At 34.1% G+C, this 15111-nt stretch overlaps 1 protein-coding gene across 1 annotated transcript in view; it reads right to left on the reverse strand.

Annotated features, from left to right (window-relative positions):
- LOC106458823 (inactive tyrosine-protein kinase 7-like) overlaps positions 1-15111 on the reverse strand; it is a 71336-nt gene that overhangs the window by 42865 nt on the left and 13360 nt on the right. Inside the window, exon 2 of the mRNA XM_022385173.1 lies at positions 13313-13624. Within this exon, the coding sequence (XP_022240881.1) occupies positions 13313-13624 (312 nt within the window). The remainder of the gene's footprint in view (positions 1-13312; positions 13625-15111) is intronic.

The following is a 15111-nucleotide window of genomic DNA, read 5'->3' on the forward strand; positions in this document are numbered from 1 at the left end:
TTGTTTATTTATTTGTAATTAAGCACAAAGCTACACAATAAGCTATCTGTGCTCTGCCCACCACGGGTATCGAAACCCGGATTCTTGCATTGTAAGTCCGCAGACATATCGCTGTGCCACGGGGAACTCTGTCTAGTTAAAGATTATACTTCTTCCGCGGTAACTGTTTCTTTTGATTGTCAGTCCCTAAAATGTAAATTTTTCAACCTAGGTATAGATAAGTCCATTGTTTTATAACTTCTGATTTGAATTCTCTTCCCCGTGCAGTTTCTTCATCCGGGAGATTCACGTTAAATTTTTAAAAAATCGTTATACTAAGAAAATTACAAACAGTGGTATGGCTTTGCTTATTATTATTTATTTATTCATCCATCTTTATTCCCTATCTATAGAAACATTCTCACAAACTTTCTAGTTAATTTCTCGACAAAATTAGATGACCGTCAAGAACACAGAAAATTGACATTAGATGGTCAGTCACTTTCTAATCTATATCTACTGATAAAAAAAGCAACCTTTAATACACGTATTGTATAATTACAAACGATCTTACGTATGTGCATCAGCTTGTATGGAATGTTTAGATTTTTAAAATAATATAGTACGTTTTTAATTCTCATGATCACCTGTATTGTATACTATTAATTTTAACGTCGAAATAAAATTTGCTTTGAAGTTTATTTTCATCAGGTACTGATTGAAAGGGTCTATAATAGCATTTCTTTTCAAAGTTGCTTTTTGACTTGTGACCTTTAGAGTTCAAAATGATCTTTAGCTCAACCACATTTTACTACTATAAACTTTATTGAAAAGTTAACTTGGTTCAATTAACATTTTAGCTAATATAATGAGGTTCTAACGTTTGATATTATTTTAACGTTTTTACTAATAACTATGTTGTGCATGAACGTTTATGATTGATAATTTCAACGTAAATTGGTTTTATTCTAATAATGCCACTCGTTTCAGCGTCACTACTAACGTTATATTTCAAATAACGTGTTTTCAGATCTGAATGGTTATAATTACCAAAGGCTCCGAGCGTAGTCAAAAACACAGTTTTGTTTATAAGGCACGTGCGAAAACCTGCTAGTTACCACAACACGAATGACATAGTCTCAGTTTTCACTATATTAGTTTGTAACGACGTAATTTGTCAGGAATCTTGAGCCAGATGCAGGTACCAATACACACAAGTTCATTTGTTAGTCCTGATTTATTTTTATGCCCCCCAGCGGACTTACAACGCTAGAATCCGGGTTTCGATACCCGTTGTAGGCAGAGCACATTGTGTAGCTTTGTGCTTAATTACAAACAAACACATTTATTTTTATAAAACTTTATATATATATTCATTTATTTAAAGTATTACTTTGATGAGCTTATGTTTACATGTGAAGAATTATCTTCCCTAAAAGTATTAATATCTTTAAGTACTGGTATTCTGAAATGTAATAAGCTATTGGTTTGTTTGGTTTTGATATATGGCCTTTTATTCAGCACCAATAACCTAAATATACGTTAGGTGTTTGGATAACATGTAATATACTGTCACAATTAATGATCTATTATTATTCAGCGGACTAATGGGTTATTTATTTATCTGTTATTTTCTTTTATTCATCAAATAATTTCTTTGTGGAGAAAAGATGATGAAGAGACTTAATATATTCTTTGGTTCACTATTCCCGCTGCAACAGACTAGTTTCGCCGAATTCACGGCTTACGAGTGCTGCTTGGAAGATCGAAGCAACGAGTAAAGTAAGCCTCATATAATGGTGAAGTTAAGCAGTTTGGTTTTGATGTAAAGTCCATTACTCAGCACTAATAACATAAAATACTATAGGTGTTTGGAGAACATGTGACATACCGTCACAATTCATTACCCATTATTATTCAGCGGACTAACGGGTTATTTGTTAATTCCAGTGAAGAAAATAAATTAACAAATAAATAAGCTATTGGGCTGCATTAGTGTCGGGCATCGCTTACAGTTGAATCCAAAATGACTACGGTTGCACTTGACAGTTTAGCTTTTAAAATATTTAAATATAAACGTAACATTAACTTCTATAAACTAACTATGACAAAGCGTGCTTGGAACACAAGTCTAGAGACTAACAACAATCATTACGAATATTTTGTTGCTTTTCAGAATTTGTAGTGCATACTTGAAGGAATTAAGACATTTTAGCAATAAAGTTGGATAAAAAACTACTTTTAGTTCAGCCAACGTTCCGCCATTGCGGCTTCATCAAGGTTAGTAGTACAATAACTGTTTGATGTGGAAACATATCGTATATGGTGTGTATATTTTCACCTCAAACAGTTCCTCTACTATTTGCCCTGATGAAGGCGTAATGGCGAAACGTTGGCTGAAATAAAAACTATTAATTATTATTACTATCTGGAGAATAATGGTCGGTTTATGTTTTTGTTTCTAACTTAATTGCCAAAATCTTTACAAATATAATACTTTTACGCGATCGCCGAACATTTGAAAACAAGACTCGCGTTTGTGACATTTTCTGTGTAAAACATCCGGGCTCCTCTAGAGGTCCAATGATTATGAAGCTTTTTTCATTCAACAGCTGGTCCCATTAAAATAGAAGATCCAGACGGGAATAACGTTGCTAAATGAGGGATTTTTTATATTCAATGGAACTTCACCAAACATTTTATGCAGATATACTTGTGCGTGTGTGAAATAAAGTATTCAATACCTGATTCGTACTGAACTTTGAATTCCATATACTGAATGTATTTAGAAAACAAACAGACACACACTTTGTAGTAGTTATATCTGATACTTGGAGGCCTAACTTTTTATTTGGTAAGTTTATATCTAACAAAACATCAGCATCTTGGGACATATTCTTATCATTTTTACGCCCCGTGGAAAACCTTTACTTGATTTCTGTAAAAGTGAAAATGGAATATTCTTAGAATAATATAGAAAAATAACAGCATCACTGAGATTATGTGGTATAAAAATTATCATTAATCAAACGGAGTATGTGAATAATTTTTATTAAATCTGACAAAAATATGCTTAGGTGCAACTTGTAATCAAGCTATGTTCAATACCTTTAGACGCATTACATTCACACTCACGTCTACACAGTTGACAGAAAAAAAGTTTGTGTTATGTCAGCTGTCGTACTACCAATAATAAACTGTTTCTAGCAACTAATTGTAAAACAGCTTATACAGTATTAGGGATTTTATGTACGAGACCATATGCATTTGGCTCTATTCTTAATTCGTTTAGTCTGACCATTTTCGAGTTTTGAACCGAAAAGTCAAGTTGAATGAAGTCACCAGCGACCAAACATAGAAAAACAAATATCTTGGTGAAAGTCACCTGGCCATTCCGATCCAGAATAATGTCATTTGCTCAGATGAGCGCATAAATGGTTGAATGTTATGATTAAGTTTCATAATCATATAGAAGTGTAAAATCAAAAGCATTTCGGCGTTTCTTTAGATCTACTTAGATCTCTTTGCACCGAGATGAAACCAACAGAAGAAACTTCTACAGTACAGTTTGAAATCATACCATTTGCGACGACTTGAGTGTTAATCGTTTATAACAAATGACGGCTAGAGACGTTACTCTCAAAACGTCAATATGAAATAAAAACACTGGTATTGAGACGTGATTCTTTTATCTATATACACAACAAAGAGACATAAGTGAATTATAACAAGATAATAGTTTCAGGTAATATCCTGAACAACACTGTTCTACTTATTTTTTAGTATGTTCACTAAAAGTGCTGAGACCAGCGACGGAAGTTCTACTTTCACGTCGTATATAAGAGAGTGACTAAAGAGAATCTCTATCATTTCTACAAAGAAATCCTAAATACTAGCTGTCTTTAGATCAGACAAAAAGGCTTTATATACTTTAGGAATGACCCTTCACTGTTAGCTGTTTTCGCATTAATTAAAGTTTAATTTATCATTCGCCGCCTTCAAGACGACTGAATACTCTCTATAATTTCAAGGAAAACCACGAATAACGAGCTGTTTCCGGATCGAAAATGCAGCTAACCAATAACAGGCGTTATCAGATATGAAAAGTAGGCTACAGGCTAAGGCAAAAAATAAAAATGTTACATATAAGTACATTTGCCAGGATCGCTGGACGTTTATAATATTATGTTCCGTCTTGCTGAACATAACTGCTGCGGGTAGCCAAAGGTTTGTTTGGGATATTCGCACAAAATTACACAAGGGCTATCTACGCTAACAGTCCCAAATTTCGAGCCGAGAGACTAAAGGGAAGACAGTCAATACCACCCACCGCTAATTCGCAGGTTCATCGCACCCGCGGCCCTAAAATGCGAAGCGCGATTTTACGCCAATGCGACGCGAACAATGAGTCCTCACGTTAACTGATCCCTCACGTTAACCATTTGGCCAAACTAAGCGTTTAGGTAGTCAGTGGAAAAATGGGTACAGATTAGTTAGTTTTTCTCCATATATATATTATAAATTTATAGTTTGTTGTTGTTGTTTTTTCAGATAAGTAATGCGTAGATTAAATATTGTAATTAGTAATTTATATAAAAAATTCTGGAAATGGAACACTATGGTATGTAAAAGAAGCGCGAGCTGGACAGGTTTTTAGCATTTTTTCCCAGAAAGCCATTCTTGTACCACATTGTTGACATGGCGACAATCAGCTCAAAGAACTTTCTGACACATTGCGTGGATCTCCAGATCAGATGGCGAGCAAATGATGTCAATGCAAAAGAACCGTGTGACGAATTGCAGGTCATCTCAAGGAGAGTGACCCCGAAATGTGCATCGGAATACATGTACAAAAACGCATTAGTATCGTCATTTTCCTAACTTCTTTGCCGCACCGAGAAGTCGTCTGGCATTGCCTGTTACCGTTGCTAGTGCTAAAAGGAGCTTTTCGAAACTCAAATTAATTAAAACCTATCTGAGACAAACAAGGCTGGTTAGACAGGCAAGTAAATTCTATCGAGCATGAAATTTGTTCTAATTACTGACTCTCCTAGGTCAAGCATAACGTCACCAGATTTTCTGTGACAGATTTGTAAACTATTAGCTATTCATAGAACAAGTTTAGGTTTCCATAATTTCCAGGAATGGCTTCTTATTGGTAACTATATCCTCATCGACTAAAGAACCTTTTTTTTTTTACCAGTAGCCTCTAATTATTAACTGTCCCCTGATCGACCACAGAATCTATATTATTTTCACCAGTTATCTCTAATTACTAACTGTTCCCTGTTGAACTACAAAATCTATATTTTTTACCAGTTACCTCTAATTACTAACTGTTCCCTGTTGAACTACAGAATCTGTATTTTTTACCAGTTATCTTTAAATACTAACTGTCCCCTGTTGAATTATAGAATCTGTATTTTTTACCAGTTACCTCTAATTACTAACTGTCCCCTGATCGACGACAGAATCTATATTTTTTACCAGTTACCTCTAATTACTAGTTTGTTTGTTTGATTTGAAGTTAAGCACAAAGCTACACAATGGGCTATCTGTGCTCTGCCCACCACGGGTATCGAAACCAGGTTTCCAGCGTTGTAAGTCCGCAGACATATCGCTGTACCACTGGGGAGCCTCTAATTACTAACTGTCCCCTGATCGACTATAGACTATCTATATATTTTTTACCAGTAACCTCCAATTACTAACTGTCCCCTGATCGACTATAAACTATCTATCATGTTTTCATCAGTTACCTCTAATTACTAGTTGCCCCAATGTGGAGAAAAAATATCAAACTTTAATTATCTTAGTTATTTTTAGACCGAATAATGAAATTTTAAAACTTTAAAAGGGTAAATCCCAATTTCTTGTCTCCTGAATAACTAATATATATATATATATGTATTCTACGACTGAGTAAAAATTATGAGATGACTATAACAATATTTTAACAACAATGCCAAACTTCTTTGAATTCATACACTCCTTTTTCAGTTATTTGTACACGTTATTACACTTTAAATGCTGGTAGAAAATCAATGATCCCTAAAGAAAAACAACAACAATAATAAACAATAATTTTTACATCCCTTCTAAGCAGATAGCAAATGCTCAGTTTTATTCACATCTATAACCACAATATACTTGTTTAAATGTTGTTGTTTTTTTTCGTATATAATTTAGAAAATATCAAGACAAGCTGATCATCTACACTAAAAATCAGTCAGTTGAGAAACGAAGTTATATAAATAAATAAAAAACCCATCTTCCTTTAAAAGTGTTTATTTTTTGTTAAGCCAAAAGCTACCCAATGGGCTATCTATGCTGTGCCCACCACGGGTATCGAAACCAATTTTTTAACGTTATAAACCTTCAGTCTTATTGCCAATCCATTGGGGAACACGTGTGTGTGCATATATATTAATTATATTTCTGAAAGAGGTATAAATTGTACGTACGGCCGTAATGTGAAGTTAGTGATTGAACAGAAACTGTCTTCTTTACACATACAAACAGAACTCAGCTATTGTTGTTTTGTTAGTCTGTTCACCTGTTTCATTATATCTATTGTTTTGTGAACGCTTTTCTCTTCATTCCCAAATCCCGTGTATCGTTCAATTAGCCAGTTTTAGTTAGTAATATCACCGACTTCACTGCTTTCTTCTTTCCTTTAATTACGTATACCAACTATAGGGAGGAGATGAATAAGAATAGCGTATTCATGAACACCCCAGGATTTCCCCGTACACTTATCTCGTTAAATTAAGAAAAAAAATACACCGGAGATGGGGAGAAACACGTACTAGTAATGTTTATGTTTCCAATAACTGAGAACAGTAGTAAATAAAGGCATTAATTAAGTAATATGTTCGATAATCAGGAGAATATTACATCCAAACTAATAGAAATACATACAAACGTATAACAGTTCTATATGAAGAAAAATCGCATGTTGTAGCTCAGTCATACCTATCGACCAAGTTCATAATCCCACTTTTTCTCACTGTCCTTACACAACATCATACGTGCATGTATCATCTACATCACGCTTGTCATTGGTTGTCATGCATCCGACTGGCTGCCTGAAAGTATCTGTAGGTTGATACTGAATGGGTAACGAGACACTACAGAGAGCGGGATGAAATGTTACCCTAACAGAGCTACTTGCTTGACACCTCGTGTTATAAATGGGATTTAACAGTTTAACTATTCTACTGATATCAAGGAGGAATCAGGGTCCGTTGTTCGAGAAGATATTGGTAGTTTGAAGGTGAGTCATCTCAAGCCAGCCAAAAGAGAGAGAGAGAGCAGCGGCAAAGCTTTAAGAATTATCATTGGTTATGCACTGGGTGATTATATCGGTGTTCACGTGAACGTCACTGCTTGATATAATACATTTTTAGAGATAATAACGGAATCAAATTACCGTCTTTTTTTCGCACTTGCTCATGAAAATAAAATGGAACTTGTAACCTTATTCTATATCATTAAGTACGATACATTTGTTAGGAATACATCATAGTTATAGTTTTACAACATGTAGTATGTTTGTAAAGAACAAGTGAGGTAAAGTGACTAATGAATGAATTGTGAACTTCCAAGAATATTGTTGTTATATACGTTGCTCGGAGTATAACTACTTAACATGGGAAACTCTAACAGCATAATGAAAGTATATGTTATACTGGTATTTTCGTTAATATGGGAACTCTAACAGTATAATGAAAGTATATATTATACTGGTATTTTCGTTAACACGGGGAATTCTAACAGTATATTGAAAGTATATATTATACTGGTATTTTCGTATATATAAATATACCGTAAATTTAGTTACCTTACCTATTCGTTACTCGTTAGTTCAAAGTTACAATTTAACAATAACTTTGCACAAAACATACATTAAGATCAAACTAAAAATCAGCTTTACCAATGATCGGTGGATAGAACCGGTGTAAATACAAGTCAAGACAGCTGCCTAGGGCCCTCGCATTGAGGAACATGAATATATATTGTTTATAAATGATTCTTAAAGATAAAAGTGTATATCCACCAAAACCATACCGTTAACAAAAGTACAACATCGTTTTGTTGCACAATTTCCATAATAAAAAGTGTCCTAAAAGCTCCTTTCAAAATGTAATATGTACAGATGTTTTGGATTTTTTATAAATTGTGTATGGCTGTAGTCATAATATCTGTTTGTCTCTGTGTTTGTGTTCCCTTAAGAATGGGGAGAAGAGTGACATAGTGGACATCTGGTTTTCAACAAATGAAAGGTTTTTGTTTTTTCACACGAACAATGTCCCATTATTTTTAGATACTGATCAGTCAAAACCCGTGCATTAAAAGGGTGGGTCTGAAAACAACAACAACTTTTACTATCACATTTGTTTTAAATTTCCGAATACTATTAGGGGCCCCGCGCTTTGTATCTTGCCTAGGGCACCGAAATGGCTAAGGGCGACAATTTTAAGGGAGATAATACTCAGTAGGAATGTCGCTGTTCACGTATGCCTCCATTGAGACCACGTCAGTCTGTGACGTTTCACTCACGAAACGTTCTCCCATATGCCAGAATAAGGAGGACAAAACTGGTATTTATTTTAACAATGGGAACGACGTTTCCCTCCGTTCCCCCTCAATTCAAGTACTGGTTATATAGGAAGTGTGTTCAGCTACTTTCTCGCCACGAGTGCCTATCATGCTGTTAGGTTTCTTGTAAAATTTATTTCATATCATTAATTAGGAAAAATTCTGATTTGAATTTATTTTTTTCTACAGAAACAAAACTATAGAGAATGTTGTAGTTCCCTCCAAACACAATACAGGGAGTCAACTGAGTAAATTAAGTTTGTTTGTTTTTTCTGATAAGTCGACTTTTTTTCAAGTATATACAACACAGAATACAAAGACATATATGAGTACTATACATAATAAACAAGGTCTATCAAGCTTTGTACTGAATTAAAAAAAAAAAGCACTTACATTATAATCTTTTTGTCTATTAAGATAAACATTAGACAGTCTTAAAACCAAACTGTAACATGAATACATATTCACTCATTTACTTCATATAAATCAATAACAATGAACGGAGATAGACTATTCCTCCAAAAAGATGCTCAGTTGAACATTTCTGACTATAAATGACACTTTTTTTTTTTTACTCTTCGTGGTTTGTATGCTGTTAAATGAACAGTACATCTTTCAGCCATCTTTCTATTGAAACTGCAATATGAAGGAGTGACTGCCTTACACGCGAGCTTTCTAAATATATCTGTCCGGATGTGAAACTTTACGATGCATATTGAAATAAAAGTTTTTGGTGAGTGGGATCGTTAGCCCCCCTCGGTTCTATTTTTAATTACCATGGCGACGACTAACCCAAGCTACATTCTCACTCTATTCACAATTTGTCAGCAAAACGATTTATGAAAGAACACCACATGTGTTCTTAAATCTATTAACATATAAAGTATATAGTTTTACTTAGTTTCATTCTATACTAACTTGCATGATGTAAGAATATGTCACTTGAAAAGCTATGACAAGAAAACGTAAATACTTATAAAAATCAGGATACCAGCTTAGAAGTTACTTTATAAAAGCAGGATTCATTTAACTTTGAAGTTGGAATCATAAGTTTGTTCCCTTTGATTCAAAATGTATTAAAATGATTATTTCTTTCTTACACTTTATGAATGCTTCCTCATTTATTGTTTAAATTTACACTTTTATTAAGCCTAAATCTATATAGACGTAATGTTTTTATAGAAGTACAACCTAAACGTGTAGTCCTTGATTTCTATGGAGTAGTTCTCAAGCAAAAATTGGCAATGGAAGACGTATTACAAAAAAAAAAAGAGTATAATAATTTAAATTTTTAAGATTGGTAATAAAACTGGGTGAAATTTCTTTAACCTGGATGATTATTTGTTTTATAATTTTTGCGTAAAGGAACACAAGGGCTATTTGCGCATAGCCATCTATAATTTTGAATTGATAGACTAGAGGGGGAAGGCGTTTAGCTAACAGCACCCGACACCAACTCTTGGGCTACTTTATCTGACCGAATAGTACTCCAGCTAGTATATATATATATATATTTGATTTAAGTTCACTGTTTTATGGTATATTTGATTTTATCAGTTTTCTGAAACGTAGATATTTTACCAAGATTTCTGATGAGAATATTTTAATACCAAGAAACCGGCAAAATAATTCTAAGATAAAATTTTTTGTTACAAAATATTCGCAAAAATAAGAAGTATTTCATGGCAGACTATGTAACGGGAGACAAAAAAATGTACTTGAAAGTTCTATTCAAACAACACGCAAAAACACGCTCCTCACTTTGGGGCCTTGGGTGCGTTATAAAAGTGACGGTCAAATTATTCTATTCAATAAAACAAGAGAATCTGTTAATTTGTATAAAATTTTAATTCCCTAACACCGATCAACCTTGTATTTAACCACAAACATGCATTATTCAATCTATAAATACCCTTTACTACAATATTTGGGCTCTTTATTATCTACATTTCACTGTTCTGTTCGTCACATCTTTAGGACTGCATGTTTAACACGTTTATAAGGTTAGTATTTACAGCTTTGAATTAGTGTCCCATATACAACATATAGATTTCTGTAACATAATGGTCATGCATAACTGGTAAAAATTCTATTGCTATCACAATGGTACTATAAACACAGGTAGGTATGCTGATACTGGTGCATTTTTCGTTTTTTTACATGATCTGAGAATCAAATTATATATATATATATATATCACTGGTATAGATAAGTGACACTTTTTTCACGCGATGTGCTAACAACACTCGCTAGAGAATGACACTAGATGCTACATACGATACAGCAACATTATGTACATCTACTGTCTTGGGATTCACGTCAGATTCACGTGTCGGTATCCAACTGACCAGTAAAAATCCTACTCTGCCTTCAGTGTTCATATATAAAGTTCTTGTTCGCTCTTTTATTGATAATACAAAGTATATTTACGTACTTATAAAACAGTATTCTATGTCCATGTTTTTCAACTAAATAACTGAACTAGCTTCTGTGGTTAAAAATACTTCACAAACAATAAAACAACTGCTAAGTTTCTGAAAACACTTTTTTTCCTTGTATTTTAACAGACTAAAAATCCTCAATCTAATCAAATGTAAATAACCACACAGATTTCTTTATTCTCATGAAATGATTCCTACAGATCGAAGTAATCAACATGTGACGAATAATAAAGCATTAAGTTCTTCCAAACAGTCCTCTAGTTCAGCGTTTCCTAAACTTTTGTCATCCCTCCCTTAACAAATATGGTTTCTTGCGTGCCCCCTCTTTTTTTAGAAGAGTGAGTTAAGTGACGAGATATAGTACACAGGTACACATTAAAATACTGTGTATTGTAGTAAGTACTTATTATTTTCATATAAAATATAATAAAACGCTTAATTGCACTATCGACTCTACCCTAATCACTCGCGCCCCCACCCCAAGAAATTATGTCCGACCCCTGTGGGACACAATTTGGGAAACGCGGCTCTAATTTATCTCAACTTTGTTCGGATTGTTTTGATGAATCAAACATGACGCATTAATAGTCTGTATTACTTCCATTATTTACCATTAAAACACTTTTTTATTACTTCTATTATGTTGAACCATTTTAAAATGAAAAAGCTTTGGGATGAAATCTATAATTACTATTGCGGAAATGAAATACTCATTTATAAACAGAGACAAATGCTCCGGTTAAACAGGAGCTGCTCGTTTTGAATAAAGATTCTAATGTGATGTGTTCACGTAAGTAAATACATTAAAGCAGGGTAAAAACAAATAATCAGACTTCGCCAGTGCTGAATATCACCATACGTCCCTATTATAACTTTCCAGGTGGGCTGGCCCTTTACCTCATGTCAGTATCAATCAGAATTTTTGTAGTATATATAACAAACAGTATTTATCATGCTTTGTTTCTCTTAACAACCAAATATGCTTCAACTTTGTTTCATTTCAAATCATTTAATTCCTAATAAACCATCGCCCTTAGAAAGCCAAAAAACAAAAATGAAAATGACCTTTACTTAGATAAATTCCATTAGCTATAAGTCAAAAGAAGACTTCCTTCCCGGAAGTTATTTAATTAATCTGTACGCACGTGAGCCGAAGAGAGAATCGCCCGTTGCTCGTAAGTAAAAACAACTACTGTCTTTGCAGATTGCTTTCCTTTTGTCCATCCACACTGACCACGGGACATGAAAGATCAATGTCTCAAGGGCCGACCAAAAGTATTTTCTTAGAGACGCTGGGACGTGACATAAAGAAGGTCAATAAAGTCAATTCACCTTCATTAGCCAGTGGCACGTGAAGCGTGCTTAGGATGGTAAAGGAAAGATAGTTCAAACCTGTCACTATGTAGGATCTACCTTCCGGCTAGAATTTTAATGGATCCAGCATGTAAACTGGCGAAAGTGCTTCGTCAGGCAGTATACATTGTTTGTTTTAGATATTAGCGCACAGCTATACAAGAAATGTTTGCGCTAGCCGTCACTAATTTTCTGATAGACTAGGGTGAAAGCAGCTATAGTCAACTCTTGGCGATTTGAGCGCCACTCTTATAACGCATCCACGACCCCAAAGAACGGAGCACGAGTTTGAGACAACAGGACGCGAAACATGGACCTTCGAATTCACAGTGTACCATGTTAACTACTACGCCACGCCCGGTCCCCACTAAACAGAAAAAACAACAACACTATACAGATCTGATGACGGGATAGTGAAGATACAGTATTAATTCAAGTTATTGCTTTCAACTTACCCTTTTAAGTAGTTGAAAAGGTCACACCAATAACTTATTATGAAGAAAAGAACTCACCGATTCCAAACTTAAGAAAAAAGTATTACACAACTAGTACAAAATATCAACATTATTGTTACATTAATGTTAATGAAGTTACCATTCGATTCACCAAAGAAATGATAAAAAAAACTTGTGATGCACCCCACAGTAGTTAACACCCTGCGTTTATAGAGATCCTATTTTCCTTTAACAACTGATTACTTTCTTGAGACGCAACAACAGCCATTGTATAAATATATATATATATATAACATGAGAAGTACGTCTTCAGTTTCTATTATGATCACGCTAATTTATTTTAAATATTTGGATCGACTATTTTTGTTTTAAAAACAACAACCTTATCTTCAACAAGTATATTTAACTTGCAGACGTTTTTAATTGGCTACATGAAAAACAACCCAATCATACTATTTAGTTACCTGATAATTTCATACTTACACTGAACGTTAATCTGAGCTGGTCGACTTCTAACGGAAGTGTCATGAACTATGTCAGTAGCAACACACCGGAAGTCTCCCAGGTCCTGGACTCTGTCCACTCGAGTAATGTGTAAGTTAGTGGATTCCTGAAATCTTCTAGTACTGTTCTCAACAGGACTATCATTCAGAGTCCAGTGGATAACTAAGTTCTGGTCAGTTGAGACATTACAATTGAGTGTTACGGGCTCACCATTAACCGCAGTCTGGTCTTCAGGTTGAACAGTGAAGAAGCTATCTTGACCAGATAATCCATGAACCTTGGCAATTAAGCCTGGAAAATAGAATAAAAAATGGTGAAGGTTATAAACAACTCTAAGTAACATATAGAATAATAATATAATACTTTTGAATTGAAAGACAAATTATATTAAAGAACCTGCACATTTATAAGTACTAAAGAGGGGCACTCTGTTGAAACTACAATTAGAAAAAAAAAAAGATTATATTCCTTAATTAACTCGCTGTAACTAAACTTCAACCTACTATAATGTCCTTCACCGTTTCGTCAACTTCCAAGTTGTTAAAGGCCAAAAAATATTATCATAATACTATGGGAGGACACTGAAAAAGGTTTAAATGGTTTAAATATTATCATAACACTAAAGGAGAACATTGAAATGGTTTAAGTCCCCCTCGTCGCTCCCCCCCCAAAAAAAACTGACAGAAATTGTTTTAGTAAACTCTAAGTAGCCCAGTCTAAAAACGTGTTAATTAACTTTACCACATTGTTTATTAACACAACTAAACAGGGCAATATGAAAACACCTGTAAGGAACCGATCCTGAAATTCCTGACCACAACAGTACGGTGATATCAATTAATACGATAAACTTTGTACTTGATGAGAAATCTTGATGAGAAACATACAAACAGGGGTGAAAACATAACCTCCATAACCTTCGATGGCGGAAGTAATAAGACTGTTTGTTGTAAGCTCATGCCGAAAAAGGGTATCGCTAAACACCAGAACTCATAAGGCTCGTTGAATTACAGCATACAAGCGAAAAGTATTTGAATCAGCCGTATATGTAATTGATAGTAAAGTCTTGTGGTGTAACGCCTAAGCTTCCGAAGCATGATCTGTTAATAAGTAAAGTGTATGATATACAACATCACAATAAGATTGATGAAATATTTAATCACATCATGATGTAATTAATCATACTTACTACCTATTATCGGAGCAGCATGCAACGTCACTTATGACGTTATATCAGTTAAACGTGAGGTTTGTAGTATTGTTTATAAACGTGTCAATCAGTACCTTACGTCTTCAAGTTAGTTTTTAATGGATGATAGTCAGTACTGGATATAACGATCATATACGTACATACACATTCCTCATGGCAACTCAACTCACAATATATTGAATAATTAACAACTCATGTGGTTATTTTGTCAACCGTCTGAAGACGTATATAAGAGTTATTAGAGTTAATAAGATTTTTTTTTTTTTTGCAAGATTAATTCGGTAAAATATTAAATAAACAGGGGTAAAATCATGTTGAGAAATCAGTTTAAAAAGTCAACATTTAACGAAACGTTATACACGAGTATGTTTAATCCGTTTTATATAAAGAATACTTTACGTGTTGATTTGTAGAAAGAGGCGGGTTTTAAAGTAACTAATATATATGTTCATCGCCATTAATAAAATGCAATTGACATTGTCTACGGGTGTATACTGTTGCGTCAGCGAGGTCACGTGACTAGTATCACGCCACCCGTTTTCTAGAAATATCCTGTTCCTTCAAGAAT

This window comes from Limulus polyphemus, unplaced genomic scaffold (genome assembly GCF_000517525.1).
Source record: "Limulus polyphemus unplaced genomic scaffold, Limulus_polyphemus-2.1.2 Scaffold520, whole genome shotgun sequence".
In the NCBI taxonomy this organism is placed as follows: Eukaryota; Metazoa; Arthropoda; class Merostomata; order Xiphosura; family Limulidae; genus Limulus; species Limulus polyphemus.